Source organism: Phaethon aethereus (assembly GCF_964289735.1).
Source record: "Phaethon aethereus genome assembly, chromosome: 11".
In the NCBI taxonomy this organism is placed as follows: domain Eukaryota; kingdom Metazoa; phylum Chordata; class Aves; order Phaethontiformes; family Phaethontidae; genus Phaethon; species Phaethon aethereus.
In genome coordinates this window covers 17,859,122-17,883,364 of record NC_138587.1, presented here as the reverse complement: position 1 = coordinate 17,883,364, position 24,243 = coordinate 17,859,122, and the positions used below count along the sequence as shown (strand labels likewise).

Below are 24,243 nucleotides of genomic sequence, written 5' to 3'. Positions count from 1 at the left end.
GAAATGGCTACCTCATTGCTTGCGTTGTTTGTTTTCCTTCAGCCTGTAAGCGAGGGGTCACGGTCCTTGGCATGATGTGAACATGCAAAGGCACCATCTGGGAAGGCCTCCTGGTCATTCAGGGGAAAGAAAGTAGCAACATGGCCTGGAGTGGCTGTGCCTGTCCCTTGTGATGGGTTGGTATCAACCCTCTTTTTTGCCAACCTTGTCAGTTCCTTAGTTTTTTTCCTCCATCTAGATGGGATTGATGAGGATGAGGAAGGCCATTTTATCACCATGGTAGTTCACTACCTGCTGGCCTGAGGTGGGTATAACTCAGGCCTTTTGCATCCCTATTGGAATAGGGGCTAGGTTTGTTTTTGTTTTTAAAGAAATGTGGTCATGACTTATACCAAAATTTTTTGATTGATGTGTCTGTTTTATTCCAATATAGAACAGTATATTCTGCATGGGGATGAAATCTATGCTGTGCTAAACCGACTGGTGAACCACAAGAAGAAACTCTTCCTCATTACAAACAGTCCCTTTAGCTTTGTGTGAGTACCGTTATTGCACATCGATGGGTCACAAGAGCTGTGCAGGGCGGTCTCTCCTGTGAGCATCTGAAAGTTGTATGCTAGAGGTTTTTGTGGCAACAGTCATGAGAGTGCTCTCTGAGAACCAGCTGTGGTGAACGTTGCTCCCCACAGCTCTCTATGCATCACTGACTCTCACTTTTTGAAGAAGATACGAGGCTATGGCTGGCCACAACATTACAGAGCTGCTGCTTTAGATTACCTCTAGCAGCTTTTGCTGCATTATAGACTTTTCTGGACTTCCCATGGTACAGGAGAAAGGGTGGGACAGCTGGAAACGGTCAAAGCGCTACATCAATCCTCCATGCAATGAGACAGCCTTGGGGGAATTCAGATCTCTATGCTTTCTTCACTGTTACTGAATTGAGAGTAAATTTAGGACAGACTGTTGTAAAGATGTGGTGTTGGGTGCAAAAGAGTACCGGATCTGTTAACTTTTCTGTTCCTTTGCCCTTAGGGACAAAGGAATGAAACACATGGTTGGCAAGAACTGGCGGGACTTATTCGACATGGTCATTGTCCAAGCTGACAAGCCCAACTTCTTCACTGATCGGCGGAAGTACGTGTCATGGGGCGATACTGCACTGCTGCATGTGGGCCTGAGGTTCTGGGGCCCCTTTCCTGGAGTAAATGGCTCCTTTTACCTTTCAAAAGAGTAGTGTTTTTCTATGCATAATCTAGGTCTAGTAGGCATCCAGCCTGCTGCTGCCCTCTCAGATAGTCTCTGAGGAGATGAAAACTGACCAGTCTGGGAATAAGTGGATGGAATGTGTAGTGCCAAGCAGAAAGCGTGTTTCTAAAATTGGCTGTCTTAAGCCTCATCAGTTTTGTCATGGTCTGGGCTTAACTTAGATTTTTAGGGGTAATAATCTTTTCTAAAGATTTAAGTCCATTATTAGAAAAGATTTAAGTGGAATGGTGTGTATGAGAGCTGGCCGTTTCTTGGCTCTAGGTCTTGAGAATGTACTAAAATCTTTCCTTTTCCTGTTCACCAAAGCAAATATCTGTGTGGTTTGGGTTTTGGTTTGGATTGTTTGTTGGTTGGTTGGTTTGTTTGTTTGGTTGGTTGCTTTTTTTTTAGTTACTGGATACATGTTGTTTGGTAATTGGCAGCTCTGGAGGCCTTTGTATGTGGCGGCTGGGTTTTGTGGTCAGTTAGGAGCCGCCAAGGGGCAAGCTGCTGTCCTCGCTTTGCTTTTTGGATTATTTGCTTTGGGGACTTGTATCTGCTTTGTTGCCTCAACTTACGATTGACCAGGAGTTACTGCCCTTGAGGGAGAGATCTGTTCTTTCCTCTTTATGTGTTTTCTTCCCCCATTTCCCAGGCCACTAGCATAAACTGGAGTAAACCTACGAAATGGCCTTATTAAAGGTTTTCTTCATGGGATGTAGGTGAAATGTCTTAAAAATGTAGCATGGAGTTATGATGATCTAGGAGATAAAACCTTATGGCTGCATGGTGCCAAAGGGTCTGCTCGTATAGTGGGCCAGTGGAATGACATGCATCCAAGGTGAAGGAACTTCCTGATGGTGAGCTGTAGTGAACTGTGGAGTGTTTTCTCAAAGGGAAAATGCAGGCGTGCACTGGAGACCACTCGTGGTTGAGGAGCTCCTTGCTCGGGTAGGCTGTAAAGTTCATGGTGAGAGGCTGGATTCCTTCTGCCCTAAGGCAGCTCAGGATCATACAGTACTTCTGGATGAGACTGTTCTTTGCTTGCAGGAGCAGCAGCTTCATACCAGGGCTTATGACCCCAGAGCTCACAGTTGGGAACTCCTATCCCAAGAAGGAGCAATGTTCCCTTCGAGCGTGACTGTTCATGGGGGTCAAGTAACTTAAGCCTTGTTTTGCAGCTTCTGTCCAAGTGGAAGGTAACCAGGAAAGCCCTCAGAAACACCAGGAGCCAGCTCGGGTCAGCTGCCCAGAACAGCACAGAGACTGTTTTCCATCTGCTCTGCAGACTGTTTTATCCTATTAAGACATTCCACAGTCTCCGCTGGGCTGGGGCGTAGCCAGACTGGAACATGACACAAAGTGTTTCATGGCAAAGCCTTCCTGGCCTTAGCATGTCAGAGGGAGTCTTTATTATTATTTTTTTTTTTTTAACCTCTTCTCTGGATCTGAAAAGCAAGAACAGTTGTTAGGGATATTGGCATGAAAAGGTTACAGTCAATGGAAGGATTTTGAAAAGATGTTTCCCTCTTGCACTTTCTCTTTCCCTGAGAAAAATAGCGCAGAAGGCCCAGAAGGTCACTTCTCACGTAGCGCTTTTATTATGAGTTGTTACATAGGTAAACAAGTTTTCTAATTCAAATGTTGTGGTTGCTGGGTAACAATCACCAAAAATCAAAGGAAGTTGACATCTCCCTGCTGTTTTTCCAGACCTTTTCGAAAACTGGATGATAAAGGGTCACTGCAGTGGGACAAAATAAACCAGCTGGAGAAAGGAAAGATCTACAAAGAGGTAAAGTGACCTGGGTGCATAAGGGATACGAAGCAAGAGTCTGAAATGGCAGGGACTCGTGTTAAGTCCCCATTTTTGGAAGTCCCCCAACTAGGAAAATCTGTTTAGTCAGGGTGGGGGAAAATGATGTGTTCTTCTATAGGTCACTTGTGGATGTCTGACACTGAAGTTTGAAAAGTAAAAAATGGCAATGCTTGAAAAAAGCACCTGTGATAGAGGGAACTTGTGATAGAGGAGATGCACTCTAGGCTCTATGTGCTGTGCTGGCTGGTGGCAGTGAGAGATGCCCTCTGTCCACATGCAGAGATCTTGCTGTCCCCCTAAATGCTTTCAGCATGTCTCTTGGCATGCTGTGGAGCAATAGCCTTGTGATTTGCAGGCCTCTGAAAAGTCTTTCAGCTTTTGCTGGGTTGTAAGCATTAGAATAAAGGGTCTTTTCCTGTATTGGAAAGCCCTGCAGAGAGCTGTGTTGCCTGTCAGGTGCGATCAACCAGCCTCTGAGAATGGCGAGAGATGCTTCATGCCAGCTGTAGAAAAGGCTGCTCTCCTGGCAGTCAGAGCTTTTACAATTGCAGGAGGCAGAGCCGAAGTAAGGTATATCAGAGCTGCCTGTGAGGAAGGCTTTTTGTCTGCAGCTCTGAAACTGTTTCCCACCCAGCTCCATGTAGCTCATGCTGCAGAAGGGCGTGTAACAGGAGTGAGGTATGCTACCCAGCTCAGCTGGGCTTCTTGACATTAGAGACTGAAGGACAGGGACAAGAGAGGAAAAGACAGAGCAGGGCCAGCTGACTTAGGGTGTTGGGTGCTTGCCTTTCTGCCCAGGAGGACCTGTGCTGAGTTATCTCTGCCAGGATGAGTTTTTCCCCGCTGCTGCCCTGTTTGTGTGAGAAGGGGTAGTAGGGAAACATCCTCTGCATGTGCAGCAGGGATCAGTGAATGCCCCCTGCCCCGGTGTACAATGGAACCTTGAGCGTAGGAGCTCTGTTCTGACATCATTGTCCAGCATGGCTGATTGATAGAACAGTTTGGTTCTTCTGATATCCTGGTCCTAAAACTCTTGTCCTGAAGGGGCTTCCAAGAGTGGGTAAGGAGGCAGAGCTCTCTGCAATCTGGTGTGTTTGCAAAGATCTTCCACACCTCACTCCACATTGTTCTCCGTAAGATTGGAAAAGGTGGAGTTGTGGAGGAGGGAATGGAGAAACAAGGGTGATCAAATAGGATACAAAGCCTGGTTCCCGTCCCCCTCCCCTTCCTGAAGGATAACCGTGTCCCAAGGGTGGGCTGTTGCTCTGGTGAACTTGCAGTCTTGGGGTGTTTTCCTTGCTGCTGGTCTGTCCCCTGAGAACAAGTTGCCTCTGGCTTTAGGACAGTTTGTTCTTGGTTATGTGAGCTGTCCAATCCCACGGGAAGAAACTGAGATTGCGGTCAAGTAGCTGGGACCTGACCTGTGGCAGAGAAGTAGGTCATGTCCTTGAGTAGTGTTGTTGGGGAAGCCTCTGGCTGGTTCCAGTGGGTCTGCCAAAGCGCTCTGCTAGCGTCCCATCCTCTGCCAAGAACTGTGGTTCTTGAGATGTGACAGAGTGTGTATCCTGGTTGTAGTCCACCCTGTCGCTATCATTTTTGATTTCTTGGAGTGCCACAATATGCTTCTTTCTGGCATGTGTTAGTGGCCATGGACCTTGCTGTGCTGGTGATGTTGCTAGAGGCCTCTGAGCAGACTTGTTCCAGCCCCCTGAAGCACAGCTGTATGGTAGCTGTGCTGTGGGTATCTATCTATCTCATGTCGTACGAATGGGACCTCAGGGATTGGTGTTTTGCACTGGGGTCTGGGAAATTCAAGTGAAGGCCCTCTAGGCCCTCCTTTCTGATAGAAGTGGTGTTTTCTGTTTGTGGCATGTATGTACTCACATCCCTCCCCCAGACTGCTGTCTCAGGAGGTGGGGAGCAGGACAGCTGGCTCCTGGAGGTCATGTAACAGGGCTATGGCTCAGTGGAGGTCCAAGTGCAGGTCTCCTGGTTGTCAGGTCCACTGCTGTTTGAGGTGACTGGAGCACAGCAAAAGGACCATCCTCCTCCCAAGGCTGTTGTCCATTTCCCTGCTCTGCCAGTGGCTTCCTGAGCAACCCTCAAAGCGAGCAGCAGCAATGTCATGTCCAAGAAATGCCTGGCCCTCCGTTTCCGTGTTGTTAAGGGAAGTCTGCACAGCTCCAGTGATGCTGCAGCAATGGGAGGCCCAGCATCCTGGCTCTGGGCACCCTTTGCTGTGCATACAGCACGTTGCCAGTGGCCAAATGCCAGGCTGCAGGCTTTTGTGGGAGCTGGTTTGTATTTGGGGGTTTTCTGCCTGCGCCAGTGCTGTTGGGTAGGGGTGCTAGCTCTTTCCTGGCACTGGAGACTGGCTGGAGAGATTGCTGCAGGGTGGCTCGCAGGTTTGCATTGACTGCTTGTGCTGGCACAGTCTAGTCTGCTGGTGCTGATGGGGCCTTTTTCTTTCCTAGTGGGTTTTGTTTCTGTTGTGACTCACGTGGAAAACTTGTGTGGAGATGGAAGAAGGGGGGGTCCCTGAAGTCTCCTCCGTGTACGGACAGATATTTGGAAAGCCTTGAAAGCTGCTCTGCGCTGTGCTTTAGCTGGTGCTTTGGGGTTTGGTTTGTTTTACTTAGCTGTGACTCTACCCAAGCTGCCTGGCTTTTTGGCTTGGTTAAGCAGTCCCTGTGAATGTGTAGGTGTTGTTAATCTTTCAGGTTGGGATGATGGTCAGTGATGTGAGAACAGCCTGAAATGCTCCTGACTCAGAAAGCCTTGCGTGATGGTGCTCACCTTACCTCCGATTTGCCTCACAGGGTGCAGTCACTGTCACCTGAGCTGAACAATGTCTGAACCCAGACCACCGGGGATTCTTTCATTCCAGCTTTTCTGATTTAGCTGTCTCTCACTTTTGGCCTCTAATCTGCCTCCTTTTGTTGCCTTTTTAGTCCATGTAGTCCCCTTGACTTGCTGTGCCCTAGAGCACAGAACTTCCCCCTCAATTGCTTACTGGTTTCGGAAGAGCTTCTGTCTTTTTCTGTAGCATGAGAAAAGCTCAGGGATGTGCAAGGGTGTTGTCACATGGAAGGAAAATGAGATAAGGTGGGGAAGAACAGAAACCTCTGGGTCTGGATGGCGGGGAGCAAGCAGGTTAACGTCTCATGAGAGTGCTCACATCTGCATGTGGTAAGGTGGCTCGACAGCGCTGCTGGGGTGGCTGCCCAGTACGGTGCAGTGCGGATGGAGGCATTTGGCCTGTAACCACATTTCTCTCCGTGTTCCTTTTACTTGCAGGGTAACCTCTTTGATTTTCTGAGGCTGACGGGCTGGCGTGGGTCCAAAGTGCTCTACTTTGGCGACCATCTGTACAGCGACCTTGCGGTAAGTAAGTGAAAAGGTCTCTGCTCTCCAGTGAGGTGGGAGCAAGCCTGTGTGACTGTTGGGGTCACAGCTGTGTTGGAGTGTAAGGCAGGGCCCTGCTCCGAGTGCTCAGGTCTCCAGCATGCTGTGCTGGGTCCTCTGCAGCCTGCGGGTTTTGGGGCACACACAGGACACATAAGCATCCCCACTCTGCTGCAACGCAGAATCAAACAGTGGAGAAAGGGCTCCTGAAGTACTTTCTGTGGGTAAAGAACATCTGTTGGTCTGCGCACCCGAGAGCAGTTTGTGTGAATCCAGCATTTCTAGGTGCTTCACACAGCTGCTGGCTGGGAGATGATAGGTGTTCCTGGCATGACCCAGCATGGGCTATGGATGCCTGTCCCCTGAGAATCTATAATGGGAACAGACCACACTTCTAGGAAATAGGATTGTGTTTGGCTTTCAGTCTTCCTGTTGAATTCTTGGTTGTTTTTTCACCCCGACCTCTAGGACCTTATGCTGCGTCACGGCTGGAGGACTGGAGCCATCGTTCCTGAATTGGAGACGGAGATTCGGATCATAAACACAGAGCAGTACATGCACTCCCTGACTTGGCAGCAGGCTCTGACGGGGCTGCTGGAGAGAATGCAGGTAAACAGCTCCTGTCTGAGCAGGGCAGGTAGTATGCCGCCTTCCGAGTCTGTGATTTGGGCCTAGCATGGGAATCGGGGGACGTACCATCTTGCCTGTGTTCTCAAAAATATCTCCTCCTCGTGCAGTGGACCCGTGGGTTTGTGAGTTACAGTGGAAACCGGGGGGAGCTGAGGTGTGGTCTGCAGGACTGATGCAACGTGGCGCTTTCTGCTGTTGTCTTTGCAGATGTATCAGGATGCGGAGTCGAAGCAAGTATTGCTGGAGTGGATGAAGGAACGTCAGGAGATCAGGTGAGCGTTGTCCCCCTTGCTCATGAGGTCTCTTGGGGGCTCGCTCCCAGGTCTGCACTGGGTCCGTTTTATAACCTGTTTTGGGGACAGTGGTGCTGCAGTGGTTGGCCTGTGGTTCTCTCTGGTGTCACTTGTCTGGGGCGCAGGAAGCAGCAGTGCAGCCCTGCAGCCCGGGATGCTGGGCGGCTGAACTGGTTTGAAGACAAGGTGGGAGAGGGGAGGTGGTGTCCCTTGTCTGCTACTGTGGCTCCTGGCACTGCGGGTGGGTCACTGCCCGTAACAGGTATGATAAACAAGGAAGAGTAAGAGTGCGGTGAATATTCATCACAGTCTCACTGCACAGGGACTGGTCTGTATCACAGCCTGAGTTGGAGGGTACTTGGGGCAATCCCAAGATGTCTTCTGGGGCTAAGGGATTGGAGGGGGAAGAATCTGTGACCATGGCCTTTTATCTACAGAGCACTGTTTCTTTCCTCTCAGGTCCCTGACAAAGAACCTGTTCAACCCCCAGTTTGGAAGCATCTTCCGCACCTTCCACAACCCCACGTACTTCTCTCGACGGCTGGTGCGGTTCTCTGATATCTACATGGCTTCCATCAGCTGCCTGCTGAACTACGATGTGAATTTCACCTTCTACCCACGGCGCACCCCTCTGCAGCACGAGGCTCCACTCTGGATGGATCAGCTCTGCACAGGCTGCATGAAAACCCCCTTCCTGGAGGAGATGGTGCATATCCGGTGAAGGGCCAGGTACTCTGGGCAACAGCACAGTGCGAGTCTGTATGGGGGCCCAGGCTGCTCGGCCAGCAGCACCTCTGTCTACCACTAAAGGGCGTTTGACACTTATGGTTGTGTGTAGATGGTGTGTTTATTTTTTCCCCTTCACTGGCTCCATCCCTTTCCCTGAGGTGCTTTGCAAGCTGGACAGAGGATGGGTGCTTGTTTGGGGCCACAAGTGAGCTGCGGGGAACTCTCTGTAGGAGTAGGTGAGATGGAGAGCCAGTGCTGGTGGTGGGAAGCTGCCGCTGTGTGGCCAGAGACATGGCTCAGAAATGGAGTCCTGAGTCTCTAGTGCCTGGTGAGTGCAATGCAGACTCCCATCTGAGGTGTGACAAAGGGTGTCAGGTCTGTAGCTGCCCTGGGATCCTTGGGAACTATGGCAGGTGCAGGTGGACACTGAGGGGGACAGAGTTACTGACTGGGCATCGAGCAGAGTGCATCAGTGAATGACAAAGGATCAGCAGCATTACCTATCCAGAACTGGTACCAGCAGCCCTATCCTGCTCTCCACGAGCCTGGTCTGTCCAGCTGGTGCCTCTGGTTAAATGATGTGCCGGATATGCCAGTCCTCTGTGAGAGCTGGGTGGGAGTAAGTCAGTCAGTCAGATGGTCTAAAACCAAGTATTTGCTGGCATGTCTGTTTTTTGAGGGAGCTTGGTATATTTTGGTGCTATCTGACATCACTATTGTGGGAATTAATTGATACAGTATGGTCTGTGGGGGCATGTTCAGCCTTTCAGGGAAGGTGCAGCGTTGGCAGCAGAGGTGGTGCCCTTCCACTCATGTTTGTGGAGCTGTGGCCTAAGGTGTCTGGAGGGCCTCTGAGGATGTCCTGGGGGCAGGGTGCGAGCAGGAAGTGCTGCTGGGTGTGGTGGGTCAGGGAGGGGAGTGTGGCCCTGCAAAGTACTGTAGTGCCTCCTGAGGAGGAAGAGGAAAGAGGTAATGGAGAGTAGCCATGCCAGAGCATAGAGGACCAGGGCCAAGAGTGACAGGCTCGAGGCCCAGGCAGGTCAGAAAGTAGGTTCTTCACCAGGTTCAGGGCCATGCTGTTCCTGGCCAGGCTTCAGACTGCCCTGAGGGAGAGGCAAGGCCTTGAGGAGGGGTGGAGGGGGCAGTTAGGTGGGTAGGGGTTGCTGAGAGTTTGTGATACTGATGGGGACTGGCCTCGGGAAACAGGAGAACATCATGCCGTCAGAAAGCTGTGTGTGTATGAGAAGCCCATGGCTATGGGATGAAGGGGTCTGTGTGGTCTGTGAGGGCCCCTAAGCCTGTGGGAGATGAGTAATGTGGCTGCTCTCACTGGAGAGAGACGTGCAGGGGCAGTCAGGGGATGTTTGAAGGCAGAGGAGCTCTTGGTGTAGGCTCTGGACATTTTGGTGCTTCTCCTCCCCTCACTGCTGCGCCATTTGCAGATGGCAACAAGGGTGACAGTACCAGCTTGCTCACGGGGGCAGTTGGGGTGGAGGTGACAGGTAGGAGAGGGGGAACAGAGAATGGATGCACTTCTTGTGCTGGTCTGGCAGTGAGCGGGCAAGGAAATGGGTGAGTAACTGCAGAGTGCGCATGATGGGAATTGGGGACACACACGGTGTGTCTGGGTGGCAGGTAAGGGCTGTTGCTTTAGGGAAGAGGCTGGGGGCAGGCAGAGGTTGCTTGTGAGCACTGGACTGCAGCAACTGCTGTCTGGGCTGAGTGTTGTCAATGTGGGGGGCAGCTGGGGGACAAGAACGAGGTCAGTGTAGAGGGCCCTCTGCCAGGAAACTCCTTAGAGAAAGGTGCTGGAGTATGACATGTAAGCGTCAGCAGCCCTCAGTGAGCTACACACGTCTCTTCTCCCGCACGTTCCTCCCCGGCAGCGTGCCAGGCTGCCCTGTCACTCTGTCACATGCGTCTCACTGCCTCGTCTTTGTGCTACATGCCAGCCTGTCGCAGGCTTTCAAAATGCCTTGCTCTTGACTCAGTGGCCTGAACGATTGCTGTTAACGTGGCTGCTCTAATCAAATGGTTGTAGTATGTGCATGTGCCATTTGTGATGTCTTTGTGCTGAGTGTAGTGTGAAGGCTCAATAAAAGTCTGCAGCATGCATAACTAACTGACTAACCAACTCACTGCAGGGGTGGTGCTCCTCTCTGTGCCTTTGCCTACCCTGGGGCTGCGACCAAGAAACACCCTGGGACGCAGCTGGGGCGGGGGGTGTCTGAGAGGCTGGGCCTGAGGTGTCCAGCACTGAGCAGGTTGTGCCCCTTATGGCCGTAGCGCAGGCAGGGGGGCCCTGGATGGAGGAGCAAAAGAGGTGTTTGGTGTGGTGACTAACTGACGAGACTCGTACCCAGCCATGGGGGGAGTGTGAGGGTGCAGGAGAGAGGGCTGGTGTTCCCCAGGGGCTGTCACACACTCAGACGGCTGGCCGTGCGTCCCTGGGGTTGGTTTAACAGAGCCCGTGGTACTGGAGAGGGAGCACGGAGGCACCTCGTACGGGGCAGTTGGTGGGGAGGGACCAGCCAAGAACGGGCTGGAGGCCTTGTCTGCTGGGGGCTGACGGGCAGCAGGTCCCGGCGGGGCGGTCGGTGGGAGGCCGTGGCGGGCGGGGGCGGCGAGGACCGGTGGCGCGGGGCCTCACTGCGGGGAGCGGCCGGCGCCGGGCTCCGCCAGCAGCGCTTCCTGCGGGAGAGAGCGGGCTCAGAGCGGGGAGGGGGAGCGCGCGGCGGAGGGGCGGGGCGGGGCTCACCTGCAACGGCTCGTAGTCTGGGGCGTGGCCGCCGTAGAGCGGGTTGGGGATGGCGACGAGCGGCCGCTGGGGGCGGGGCCTGGCGGCGCGCGGCTCCGCCTCCGGGCGCGCGCGCGCCTGCTGCGGCACCGCTTCCTCCTCCTCGTCCGCGCGGAGGTCCGCCTGGAAAGGGAGGCGCGGGATTGGCGGGGGGCGGGGCCTCGGGGGACGCAGCGCCCCTCCCACCCCTTCCCCGCTGCTCGCCCCACGAGCGTCGCGCCCACGCGTGGCTGCCCCCTGCCCCAGCCCCCAGTGCCCTTCAGGGCACGCCACAGATGAGCCGCGCTCCCCCAGACTCCATCCCCCTGCCCCACTCCCGAGCCCGCAGGCTGCACGCACTTACCTGAAAATACCCGAACTGCTCCTCCTGCCGCCGCCTCTTCACGCAGTAATAGGCGACGCCGCCACCGGCAGCCAGGGCCAGCGCAAAGCAGAGCGCTGACAACGTCCCTGTGGCCACGGAGCCCGACGCCTGCGCCACACCGTTCACCTGCGTGGAAAAACGACGTCCCAGGTACGGCTCTGCCCTGGCAGAGCGATGGGATCTCCTGCACAGCCGCCCACTGCGGCACCGCAGCATGACTGTGGGCAGCCCGGCCAAAATGAGCCATGCCAGGAGGGCGGAGAGGATGACTCGGTCATCTCGTCCCCATTCCCAGGGACGTCAGCTGTTTCAGCACCTTCCTTCCCCATTGATGCCCTCAGACACTCACCTGACCGAGATGCACGATGGGCAGTGGGATCCTCAGTGGCTCTGCGATCACGTGAATGATGCCGTTGTAAGCTATGATGTCCCACTCCACAATCATCGTGTCATTGATCCCCTTGGCATCCTACAGCACAGGGCAGAGATGATGTCACCCAACCACAAAGCCTTCCTGTTGTTCCCTGTCTCAAAAGAGACATGGTGAAAACTGGTGGGTTTTTGACCTCTTCAGAAGTTAAACCTACTGCGTGCTCTGTGCTGTTGCCCACTGGGAGGTCTGACACATGGAGGTCATATCCTGACTGAGAGGGGATGATGGTGCCCGTTGTGAGGTTGAAGCTGAACAGTACAACATTGCTGGATGACACATGGAGCTTCAGTTCTTCTCCTGTCAGCGTCTGAAAAAAGCAACAGAGCACAGGGATGAGAAACAGCTGAGCTGGCTCTCACCCCTTCCCTCCTGCTGTGTGCAGCCCTGGCCCGGCTTAAGCCCAGGCACTCTCCATGGCCACAAGACAGCTCAAACCATGGGGAACACAGCACAAAGCTAATACACAGAGAAGGGCAGGGACTGCCAGGCTTGGAAATAGTCAAAGCTCAAGTGGAGAAGGCTCTGAGCAATCTGACCTGAATGGCTCTTCTGAGGGAGGGGGCTGCACTAGAGACCTCCGCCAGCACTCCCTTCTGACCTAAATTCCTCCTCCTTCCCCAGACTCTATTTCTCATCACCATCATGCCAGCTTTGGCGGACTCCTGCTCTCCTCTGGGGCTCTGATTGATAGTTCGTTTCATGTACCCTGAAGTGGCTGCTCATCCCTGCTTGCTTACTTCATTGTCTGCGAAGCCAGAATTCAGAGGGACAAAGAGAGTTTTCGGAGCGGAATCATCAGACAAAGAGATGAAAAAGTCCAGTCCTTCTTCTGTGTCATTGGCAAAATCGAGCAACATCTAGAAAAGACGGCAGATCTTCCCCATGAGCATGCTGCAGAGAACTCAAGGCTGTTACCTTCCTGAGCCCAGGAAACATCCCCCAGCTCCAGAAAGAAAATACCTCTGTGTTTGTACTCTGCACCCCACAGGCAGACCAAACCACCACGTCTCCCTGTGGAGAAGGGCCTTCCCTCTGCCGTGTTGCCAGCTGCTGGCATACCAAAGAACCGGGAGAGTATTGCTTACGGAATAGAAGGTGGAGAAGCGAGCATGGTCTGCGAGCACATCGGGGAGTTTGCCACTGCACCAATATCCATCTCCCACGAACCCATCACGGCAAGTGCAAGTCAGATCTGCAAAGGAAAGCCAAGATGTGACCTGACTCGCCAATGGTGGCTACACTGACCACCTCTCCCTTGACTCCTGGATGCCCCTCAGCATGTTCCCTCCCGACAAGGGGCAGGGGGAAAGGGGCTGCACCTGCGTGCCCCACGCCTCATGCTCTGAGGGCAGTTCTCTGCCTGCTGCCCTGACATGCCCCTTGTGCCCGACAGAACTGTCCCCAGGAAATGTGCTCATGCCACTCACCCTTCTCCCGGTAGCAGAACGCATCCCAGGTCTCACTCAGGTTGCTTCGGGAGCCGTAGTCCACGATGCCCACTCGGTTAGCCCCACAGCTGGGGTTGGGGTAGGCTGTGGGGTATCCGGCTGTGCCATTGTCCAGCCAACCCACCAAGCACAGATGGAATCCCATCTAGCAGAGGAAGATGACTGATTACATTAAAAAGAATATCCCTGGCCCAGGTTTTCTGCCCTGATGCACACTCCCATCGTGCAGCCTTATCTGACATTCCTCCACCACCTAATGGAATTGGGCACTGCCAGAAGTCTCATCCCAGTGCGACTGGCAAGACCCACCAGCCGTCCTTGGTTTCATGGATGTAGATGGAGCAAACAGGGCCTGGCTGACGGGATGAGAGGTCACCCACCCACTCGTCATGGGCTCGCTAACGCTGCGCCGGGCCCGGGGAGAAGCACTTCACATCCCCACCCGAGGTGACGGAGCCAGCCCCTGCCCAACCTCTGCATCCCTGCCCTGACCTGCTGTGCTGCCGAGAGCTGCCGGAAAGTGGCCAAGGAAGCACCTTCTGCGGCACAGGCCTTCTGAGCCTGCTCGTAAGTGAAGTCGTACTTCTTTCGGGGTGACTGCAGATGAAATACGCCCATAGTCTTATCTGCAAAATACCAAGGCCAGGGAGCATCAGTACAGTACAGAGAGCGAGCAGTCTCCCCGGGGCAGTCAGGTGGGTCCCCTGTGTGCACTGCCAGTGGAGGTGCTCTGTGCTGCACGGGAGGGGTGGGATGCGGACAGTGCTCAAGTGAGGCTGAGGTGGGATGCAGCACAGCTTCCTCTAAACTTCTCGCCTTCCATGAGGGGGTCAGTGCTTACTGGTAGTGTAATCCCGCTCAGGCCATCTCAAGCATCACACAGGAGCAGACAAGGATGGCTTGTCCTCCCCCGTATGATGTGTAGGAAAAAGAGGGATGTGAAAAACAGACCAAGCTACAGAGGCAAGTCCCCGGTCCCTTGGCCATCCCACCCTCCAGCTGTCCTGAGGGGTGCCCCAGCCAGAAGGTGAGGATGAGGGAGTGGGACCTCTCTGCGGAACATCATCCCTGGCACTGCGGGGTTGAGCACCCTCACCGTGAAAATGAAGGTCAGTGCAAATGGCCTCCCGATGGCACTGCCCGTTGTCTTCCAGGCACCGGTCCATGGGGTGCACGACCTCTTCCAGGCACTGGATCCCGTCACCAACGTAGCCCCGCTTGCACTCGCAGCGCCGCTCGTTCTGCAGCACAAAGGAAGGATGGCATTTGCGTGACTGCAAACATGCAGATGCCAGCTGGGGATGCTTGTATCCCTGTGAAGACGGGGATGAGGCTTCAGAATGCCTCCACAACCCACTGTGACTACAACAGAGCTACAAAAGGCCACATGGCCTCTGTCCTGCCCCCACATCCAACTGCACACAAACCAAAAACATCACATTGAATCCTTGTCACGTGCTGTTTGAAGGACAGATGAGCTTCCAGGTACATGGCTCATCATTCTCGCACTGCATCACGTTCCCAGTCCCATCTTCCGGTCTGCAGTGAGCAGCTCTGGTTCGTCCACACAAAAAGCCAGCACTGTCCTCAAAGGACCATCCCGGAGCCCCAAGAATAGTCCAGCAATGCCAAGACTGACAAAGCTTATGCCCCTTGGACAGAGGAATGGGAAAAATGGCCTCAGTATAACATCAGCAGGACCGTCACCACAGCCAGGCAGCAGACCGAGCACACGGCTCCTGCCTGGCAGTAAGGACCTGCAGGATGACTGCACTAGCTGAGGGGACTGGAGAGGAGAGGCAGGCCAGGGGCCCGCAGTAACAGGGGACACTGTCACTTTGTTGTCCTCCAGCAGCCTGAAGCATCCCACAGCAGTCACCTGCGCTGTGCTCCCAGGCATGCAGGTCTCCCTGGACCTACGGTACATACTCACCGGCCCGGTGCTGATGCAGTTGGCGTGCTGGCTGCAGTCCCCGTTCCTACCGTCCGCACATCTGTCTATGGGGTCGCAGACGTAGCCGTCACCTCCGTACCCGGGAGCACAGGCACAAGACATGTTCACGCCGACCTGCATGCAGTGCGCGTGCCTGGCACACCCCCCGTTGTCCTGGCTGCACATGTCGATCACTGCAGCGATAGAAGTGTTAGGTTAACTAAAACAACTTGCTAGGTATCCTGGTGGTCTGTCTGTCTGTGCTGCCCATAATCCCACAGATATGGCCATCCTCCATGGACCTGTTCAGGAGATGGTGACCTGTTGTCTTGCAGTGTTGTCCACTTTCCCCTTCGCTCGCCACCCCTCTGTCCTAGCCCCTCATGGCTCCCCCCTACCTGAGCACGTTCTCCCATCTCCTTCGTAGTGTAGGTCGCATTCGCAAAGGTTGCCGGAGCGGCAGACAGCCTGGGGGTGGCACGGTGGGGAGCAGGTGGGTGTCATGACTGAAACCACAACACACACAGGTCAGAATGATCTAAGGGCTGCAAGATGGGCACGGCTGCCATCGCCAGCTTCTGCCCCAGGCCCATGCTCCCCGCTTTTTCCACTGTGCTTTTCTGCAGATGCCTCGCCCACACCCAGAGGACTGGTACTCCTTCAGATAAGCCTCAGGCCTTCAGCTCACCCTCAAGCTCCTCCTGGAGCACCTCTGAGCTCAGGAACTTGTTCAGGATCAAGTGCAACTTTCCTCCTCCTCCTCCTCACCACCCTCACCCTTGTGAAATTCAACGGCATGGGCCAGATCTCAGGATGAGCCCCGCAAGTGAGAACTCCTTTTTGGAGATACTTCCAAGCGGCTGCTTGACCAGTGCAGAGAACAGCAGGTGGTGGGGCTCGGCGCGCCTCACCTAGTCTGATTTCGCAGCGGTCCCCGGTCCAGCCCTCAGCACAGAAGCAGAAGCCATCACCATGCAGTCCTCCGTTGCACACACCGTTCTCAGTACAGTTACACTCTGTGAGGAACGGGTAAAATAGTGTCACGGCATTTGCCTTGGTGGCAGTGAAAGGCCATGAGACAGCCACGTGGCAGAAACGTGGCTTGTGTGGGCAGCTCATGAAGGCGGGCACGGCAGTAGGCACACATCCCTTCCTGTCCCTGACAGACCTGCCCCCCTCCCCAGGAACACACTCCCTTCACGGAGGAAGGGAAAGCCTCTCTGCACCCACAAACCCGTCATTCCCCTTCCCTGGGCTTTTCTAGAGATGTGTTTTTCACTCCGAGTCCCTGCAACCATACAGCCATCAAAAACATCCCTGGAGACCCCATAAAGCCCAGCTTGGGACAGGGGAACGGGGAACTCCCTTTCCCTCACAGGGGCACAGGTCCCTGCTGAACATATCCCAGGAGATGCTCTTTCTGTATGGGGTTCATCATGACTTACAGATTTGTCCCTCAGCCCAAAACACATCATTAACGCTTTCTGCCACACTGGGGCTTTCAGCTGTGCGTGATAAATGAGGAAGAGTTTTTGACCCCAGGGCCTCAGCACAGAAGCGAGGCCATCGGTAGCATGGCTTCCTGGCACATGCCACCCAGCCTTCTCAACCTACAGCTGGAGTAGTCTGAGATGGCAAACTACGTTTGCCCAAATGGCTGTCCTGCCGAGAGCCCATGGAGGGATGTCCCCAGCGCCAGAGGTCTGACCTGAGCATTACTGGGACTGATGCAGACGTGGCAACACCGGTTCCTGTGCTGTAAGCTGCAAAGAGGCCAGCACCCAGCCCCCTTCAGGTAGCGCCCTGAGCCGCAGCCACCTCCGCACAAACCCTCTGCATTGCTACCACCCCAACAGGCAGAAGCAGTCCTACCTCGGCAGTCAGGCCCGTATCTGCCTGGTGCACACAGCTCACAGCTGGTCCCGATGAAAGCCTGGCTGCAGTTGCATCTCCCCGAGCCACCAATTTTGTCATCACAAGTACCACGGTTACTGCACGGCGCCTCCAGCCCTCCTGGGCATGCTGCAAATGGGGCACCTCAGTGAGGCTGTGATGACAAAGTGACCCTGTGCTGGAGGGGAGCCTGGTGCCACGTGAGTTGCCGCTTACGGGGTGCTTGGACCGCAGAGCCTGCTCGGCAGTCCTGGGAGTGAGTGCTGGGGACATTCCATGACAATAAACCTTAGGAATGGGGGCAAGAGAGACAAATCTGGCACAGTTTGCAGCCTGGGATGACCTTCTGCTGCAACATGTTGAGTTTGTGCTGGCCCACCCCATGCTAACCTGGCAGCAGGCTCATCCAAGGACCTGAAAGCTGCCCAGGCACAAAGCGCAGAGGGCAGATGCTGGGGAATGGTTGAGCATTGGCAAGATCTACGGGTGAGTGACATGTCTCATGGCCACCCCCTGCGGTCCTGTGCCCAGGGCTCTCCATGGGACACAGATTTCTCCAAGGAAAGGGAATTCCTCGTTATACCATCCACACACACTCCCAGGGGATCGTCCCCTGCACCCTCTGTGGACTGGGGCTCCCTGCCTGGCGTTTTTCCCACCCTTCCTCAGGGAAGCACATTCATGGACACCAGACATCTGTGCTGAGCCAAAAACCACCTTCCCACGCAAGAAAGGGCTGTGGCGGCTCCTTACCCCAACAGTCACGGCCATAGTGGTTTGCACAGCACTGAGGGACCCACTGGGTGGAAATGCAGCTCCTCTTGCAGCCTCGTTTCAGAGGCCCCCTGGAAGAGAATTGTCTTCTGAAGGGGTCCCACGGGGAGGGTGGCCAGGACGGCCGCAACAGGGAGTTGCGGTGAAACAGAAAAGTGTTTCTCAACAGCTGGTTTCCATAATAGTAGCACTGCCTGGTTTTCCCCTGCGAGGAAACAGGCAGAACACAGAGTTTGCCACATTGGTCACTGACATCTCACCTTTGACTTTTCTAGTGCCACTCATTCGGTTTTATGACAAGTAACAGAGGCTTCCTAACATGCGATGGGGCTGGTGACAGAGGAGCCACAGGCGTAGCTCAGGGACATGCCAAAAGCCCGGCAGAGAGAGACAACAGGCTAGGCAGTGAGAACGGGGTACAACCACTGCCCCCCAAGGCTGCTCACCATTTGATCCCTGGTCCAGGGCCAGGCGGAGCTCTTTTGCTATAAAGCACCCAGAGAAGCCCCCAGGGACTTCTGGGTGCCAGAAGGGCAGGGACCCCTGCAGCCACTGTCACCCATACAGGGATTGACCAAGCAAAGACCTTTGGACCTCTTCACCCCATGTTACTCAGTTCAGCTCCTGCCCTACGGGACCACGTGACTTGGGGCAAGGCACGGACAATGCGACTGAGCCGAGGGACTCGCCACATGCAGGTGTGCCTTCGTTTTGCTGCTAAAACATGAGGGGCACGTGGGTATTATCAGCCCCATTACAGGCCTCCTTGGTGACAAAACTGTGAACTTTACCCGTTGAACAGAGCCAGCAGGGCAGGGTGGCTCGAAGCCACAGAGTCCGCAGCTCTCTGTAGATCCCTGTGGAGGGGAGAAAGAAACCTCACAACAACTCAATATGTGCTTCTGCCTCTCTCGGCTGCTTGGAGCTTTGCCAAGGAAGAGCAGCAAGGCCTCCCGACATCCCTCTTCCCAGGCATGGAGCTCAACAGAGGGCACAGATCCTCACTGGCCTCATTGCAAGTGCTCACCTGCAGCTCAACAAAGACGAACTCATCACACCGAGATCCCAGATCCGGTGGCTCCAACAGCCTATCGATGCCATAAGCAATGCCCCCGTTGAATTCCATGTGCCTCTGGATGATGGTGGCATCGCCGTTCCCCACCAGAAGCTCCCCCTACCAGAGGAAGAAAGCAGGTTGTGATTCTGGCACATCTTACATCCTGGCTGCACTACCCAAAGGTTGTCCCCTTTTTGGCTGTCATGACTTCTCAATCACCCCTTGTGTCTTTGACCACCCTTCCCAATTGCCACTTTTCATGGCTATCTCTCCTAAGAAACAGCCTCTGTCCATGAACATGGGCTCTGTAATGGTCATGGCACCATGTGGTTGGCTTCACAACCTGGTCATCATGAAGCACGTGTGCAGGCACCACACGCCTCTGCACTTTCATGCCAGGTGGCCACAGAGTCTAGAACCTCTCTAGAGGCTCAGCTGTAGCCAGGGGAACGGGGTGGCTCAGCCTGCAAGCACCCCAACTCTGTGTTTACTTCCTGCCAGTGACCAACATGGAGCATCAGCTGCCCCGTGGCTATGCCCAGGGACACTTGCTCAGAGGAAAGCAGAGCCCAGCATCACCATCACTCACCACATGGGTTTTGCTGCAGCTGAATGAAATGGTGGAGCCGTGCATGGTCCGTATGGATTCGACTTGGGGCACATTACCAGCAACTATCTAAGAGGGAAAATGGACAGTATGAAGGGGGAGTCAGGCAAAACTGGCAGTTCATGCTCCTAACAGGATGCTGCTTGGTGAGAACAGGCGTCAGCAGCCACACCGAGAGGGGGTGTAACATGGCAGCACATGAAGCTGGTGTGGGTGGAACAGCCTAACTCTGCTGGGTTAGTCTCAGACTCCTGAACAGTGAGAGGCCAGCATGCATAAGCAGACCCTTATGGGTTTTGCTCAGCTGGACTCTTCCCTTGTTCACCACCCCTATAGACAAGAGCCTGTTTGTGAGCCTTGTGTTGACTCTCTGGAGGTGATGTGGCCTCCCCAGGAAGCTGATGACAGAAGGTGTCAGTTCAGCCACGCTGTACCAGAGGTTCACGATTAAGTGGTAGTTGCCTCAAATGCTCAAACAGCTTTGGGTCTTTTCAAGACAACAAATGTACTGCATGTTCTACAGCAGCAAAACATTGGGCAAGGTTGCTCTGGCGTAACCATAGGCAGGTGGTGGCACCACACGTGGCCTCAGGAGGTAGGAGCCTGTTTGTTGTCCACATTTACCTTTGTGTCCCTGATTATGTGTGCTTTGAGGTAGGAGGCCAGCACATCCCGATGCTCTCTGTGGTACAGCCACTTCTGCCTTTTCTCTGAGAGGGCATTAAATGCAGCATCTGTGGGCCACAGCATGGTGAAAGGTCTGTGCAGGGGATCACTAATCAGTGGAAGCAGCTCTGCATCCTGTCCAAGATAAGAGGGGATACAAAGAAAAAGCCACAAGCAAAAACTGAAGATGCACGTGTACATGCCACCTCCCCAGAGAGCAGCAGGACTCTGGTTGCTCACCTGCAGCAGCTTGCTATAAATGGTGTACCCAAAGGCCTCTGCCACTTCCGTGATATTTTGCTGCAGAGGGAAGAAAGCAAACAACCATCACTAAGAGGTCCCCCTCCAGGACCTGGCACAGCAACACAAGGAAGAAACCAGACAGTTAACAACTACTGTAGCTAAATACAAGTTTATCTCTGTCATCATCGTGCCGACAGATTTGGCCTGGCGAATGCTGGCATTCAGCAGCCACCACTTTTCTGATTCATCCTGGGTAGATGCTGCCATGGCAGGAGCTGGCATAAATTTCAGCACTCTGCTTTGCTGTACAGAAAATGTGGTATTATTTACTGCAAAATGCATGAGCTATAAGCTCCTAGCACTGGTTTCAGGAGTACCAGAGACACACTGTCACTCTCACACTGCAACCTGCTCTGCACTGTAAAAGGAGTGTGATGGCTGACACGGGACATGATCCCCCTGCCTACACCCAGTACTGCTCTTCCCTAGTGATGAATCACAACTCTGGTCCCAAATACTGCTACGCCACAAATGCTGTCACCTTCACAAGCCAAATCTGTGCCCTCAGACATGACCTACACAGCTAGGAGCAGGGAGGAAGAATACCTCACGCAGCCTTGGGCTGAGGGTGCGGGTAGAGGGCTTATCTCTATCAGAGCTGTTGGGAGAAAGATCCTAGCCCTGTCCTCACTACAGCAGTTATCAGGGCACAGTCACTGCTTCAGCCTTACCCGTGAGACCTTTGAGGAAATGTTACGATCCACCAGGTCACTTGGAATGAGGACCTTGTTGATGAAATGAATGACCCCGTTCACACCGATGATGTCACTCGTGACCACTTTGGCTTCCTCATTGAGATAGATGCTATTCTGAGAGAGAAGGGATGCGATGAGGTATTCCCATCCACAGCACTGCCCTATAAGCCATCTGCAGGCCCTAGGCAAGTGACTTGCCATAACCAACCACAATGGCCTTCAAATGACGGCAAAAGCGATGTCTTGAGAAGTGCTACAGGGAATGGAATTGTAACAAAGAACTACCTCTTTCACTGTGATCTTTATTTTGTAGCCAGATAAAGATGTAAGGGACTCCTGGGCTTCAAGGTCACTGGACAGCAATTTCTGGCAACCCACCATGTGGTAGCGAAGCAGCTCCCGGAGGAGACCTCTGCTCCTCCACTCCTCAAACTACCGAGAGAAAACAAGAGTAAGATCACACTGGGGGCATTTTGCCTTGTGGGGGGCCCCCAGACGCGATGAGGTAGACCTGGATTGCCGAAGCCCCCTCTGACACATCCCTGCAGGAGAGTCAGTCCCCCCCCAAAACGCAGCGAATGCACAAAACCATTTGAGAGCTTTGGGAAATTTCAACCAGCTTGACAAAAACAGCATTCAGGTCCCTTGATGGAGGACAAACGACCACATTGGCCTTGAGGAAGTGACACCTGGATACATGGTCTTTGGGAATTGTTCCTTTACTGGATGAATGGGGGGACCCATGGGAAAAAGGCTGGGACTAGCAGTGTGAAGCTGCACAACAGGACTTGTGAGTGATGGTATTAGGATCTTCCATTACACCAACACCAGAAAGCTGTTGGTCATGAACCCGTCTGGTTCACAGAGTCATGAATAAGGATGTCTCCTCCCTCATGTCTCCACTTGCCCCAGACATCCCACTTATTGGGACTAGAAGGAAGGGACCAGTGGAGGCAGAATGGCAGCGCCTGAGGCACAGAGCAGAAATAAGAGGTCTTCATCACAGATACCGTGAAGCCTTGTTGTTACCAGTCCCTAACAGCCATGGGTAATGAAAGTCACCACGCACCACTGATTTGGCACAGTGCCTCTGAGGACCCTGAGGCAGGGGGTCCAGTAAGGGTCTCCTTACAACAGAAGCCATGTCCACCCCTGCCCAGATTGGCTCTGTAGTGAGCCAGCATCCAAACCTCCACTCTTACACTGATGGAGAATGGAGGATGACTTTAACCCTCTGCAGTGCAGCCCCTTTGCTTCAATTTACTGGGCAGAACAGCCCCAGAGGGGACATTGCCATGACTGGAGCTTGCCAAACACCTGACAGTGCTTTGGAAGGGAGGACACTTACCGTTGTGGTATTTCCTATGAAATCCGTCTGTGGGACGAAGACAGTAAAAGGCCCTGCTCCACTGAGCTCCTTGATGTTTTCTGCCTGTGGTGGAAGAGCATTTGTGGGAAGAGAAACAGAAAACATGGTTCCAGTTAGCAAGATCCTTTGCAGATAACCCTAAGTGGGATTTACTATACAGAGAAAAGGACAAAGCTGTTTGTCACCAACCAGTATCATCTTAAAGAACACGGATGCATCTTTGATCCTTCCGAGCTCCTTAAACAAAGAGAAACAGTTGGTATTAGCAGAGTGCCTTCTGCTTGCTCCTGGCCAGCCAGCATAGTGACTTGCTCCTTCCACTCCAGGTCACTCTCCCACCCCAATGGGACACTGGTTCTCCTGACACACCATAGTGCTCTTTCCCTCCCTCCCTTGGCAGCACTGTGGGCATGGATGGCATGGAGGGTACAAAAGCAGGTAGTGACCTCTGCCTGCACCATTCACATCACGGATGCTGCAAGATGGAGCAGACAGAGAGATGAAAGCTGGCTGCTTCTGCAGCAGCTGTCTCACAGGTTTAACTTCCCCTGGGCTCATGGGACACCTCAAGTGCTTCACAGAATATCTGCTTTCACCTCACTGTGCTGCCACTACCAGTTCTGGGATGCTGTCCAGAGTGGCAGACATAGGCTTGGCAGAGCAAACCCCCCCTCTTCTTACCACATTAATTTTCACTAAGAGCAGAAGCACAAAACTGAGTCCATCTCTTTTCTCTTGGCTCTGCTGTGGGCATGACAGCTTTTATTGCCACTACCAGAAGAGGTCACCAGTTTACCCAAGGACAGCCATTGAATTGGCAACAGAGCTGGAGACAGACTGCTGCCCAGACTGAATCTCAAGTGCCGGCATGGCCACAGGGGACACTTGCCCTGATCCCACAGACTGGGAGAAGTGGGTTCCCTTTGTGGTGGGGAAAAAAAAAAAAAGACTCCCATTTGCTTGTCGCATTAAGAAAACAGCTCCCTGGAGGTATGGCCAGTGCTGCTGACAGAGCAGTAGAGTGTTCAGCTCCCTTTGGAGCAAGGTCACTTTACTGTGATTCTCTCACTCAGCTGGCACCCCAAATACACCTATGATTTATGGATAGCTTGCCTCAAAGCGCCTGTATCTACTACACCACACACGTGTTGATGTGACACTACAGATCTGCTCACCCGCAGGTCACACTTGGAGGGGAGGGAGTGGTTTGCTGCAGGGCAGGAAGCCTGAACACACAAGATGTGGCGCACAATTCTCACCTGGTACACTTTGCCATGGCAGGTGAAGCCATCTCCAATACTGTGCCAAGAGCAGGAGCAGTTTCGAGTGCCAGGGCCTGTGTATTTGCAGAGCCCAAACGGACTGCAGCCTCCATTGTTCTAGCAAGAAAAGTGAAAGGCTTGCATGGCGGGGCATCACCAACAATTTGAATGGCCACTTGTATCTGGGAGTTGCTAACTACACCCAGCCCAGTGGGAAGGAAACCATTCCTCACATCTGTTTAGTGTCTTAGAATAAACTTCACCCAGATCCTCAAGGGCTTTTCAGCACCAAATCCTACTATGAAACAAAGGTTTTGCACTTTACTTTGGAACCCACAGTGATGACAAAATCATGCCATGTCTCTCGTGAGAAAGACTTTGACAGGACAGCAATGCCATGAGCACAGATTACTTTTAAGCTTTTGAGCCTATTTCACACAAAATGGATGCAGAGAAACAAGCCCACATGCCTCCAGCCCTATGTCAATGTTTCCACATCGCTTCTCCCAACAAGAGGAGTGCCC

General features: G+C 53.6%; 2 protein-coding genes across 2 annotated transcripts in view; one reads left to right on the top strand and one right to left on the bottom strand.

Moving 5' to 3' along the window:
- The window catches only part of NT5DC2 (5'-nucleotidase domain containing 2), a gene marked incomplete at its 5' end in the record, with an annotated part of 28,206 nt that extends 20,020 nt beyond the window's left edge, over positions 1-8,186 (top strand). The window contains 7 exons of the mRNA XM_082004777.1: positions 434-536; positions 1,033-1,134; positions 2,956-3,037; positions 6,359-6,445; positions 6,935-7,075; positions 7,304-7,368; positions 7,849-8,186. Coding sequence (XP_081860903.1) covers positions 434-536; positions 1,033-1,134; positions 2,956-3,037; positions 6,359-6,445; positions 6,935-7,075; positions 7,304-7,368; positions 7,849-8,110 — 842 coding nt within the window. The 3' untranslated portion in view covers positions 8,111-8,186. The remainder of the gene's footprint in view (positions 1-433; positions 537-1,032; positions 1,135-2,955; positions 3,038-6,358; positions 6,446-6,934; positions 7,076-7,303; positions 7,369-7,848) is intronic.
- Positions 8,187-10,576: 2,390 nt separating this feature from the next.
- The window catches only part of STAB1 (stabilin 1), a gene marked incomplete at its 3' end in the record, with an annotated part of 58,609 nt that continues 44,942 nt past the window's right edge, over positions 10,577-24,243 (bottom strand). The window contains exons 45-68 of the mRNA XM_082004611.1: positions 23,717-23,836; positions 22,647-22,694; positions 22,437-22,520; positions 21,374-21,520; positions 21,065-21,202; positions 20,331-20,390; positions 20,049-20,225; positions 19,407-19,493; positions 18,788-18,934; positions 18,552-18,617; positions 17,740-17,965; positions 16,966-17,115; positions 16,005-16,109; positions 15,492-15,599; positions 15,094-15,287; positions 14,257-14,401; positions 13,653-13,786; positions 13,140-13,305; positions 12,798-12,904; positions 12,450-12,569; positions 11,870-12,019; positions 11,629-11,748; positions 11,259-11,405; positions 10,577-11,038 (exon numbers count right to left, since the gene is read on the bottom strand). Coding sequence (XP_081860737.1) covers positions 10,577-11,038; positions 11,259-11,405; positions 11,629-11,748; positions 11,870-12,019; positions 12,450-12,569; positions 12,798-12,904; positions 13,140-13,305; positions 13,653-13,786; positions 14,257-14,401; positions 15,094-15,287; positions 15,492-15,599; positions 16,005-16,109; positions 16,966-17,115; positions 17,740-17,965; positions 18,552-18,617; positions 18,788-18,934; positions 19,407-19,493; positions 20,049-20,225; positions 20,331-20,390; positions 21,065-21,202; positions 21,374-21,520; positions 22,437-22,520; positions 22,647-22,694; positions 23,717-23,836 — 3,408 coding nt within the window. The remainder of the gene's footprint in view (positions 11,039-11,258; positions 11,406-11,628; positions 11,749-11,869; positions 12,020-12,449; positions 12,570-12,797; positions 12,905-13,139; positions 13,306-13,652; positions 13,787-14,256; positions 14,402-15,093; positions 15,288-15,491; positions 15,600-16,004; positions 16,110-16,965; positions 17,116-17,739; positions 17,966-18,551; positions 18,618-18,787; positions 18,935-19,406; positions 19,494-20,048; positions 20,226-20,330; positions 20,391-21,064; positions 21,203-21,373; positions 21,521-22,436; positions 22,521-22,646; positions 22,695-23,716; positions 23,837-24,243) is intronic.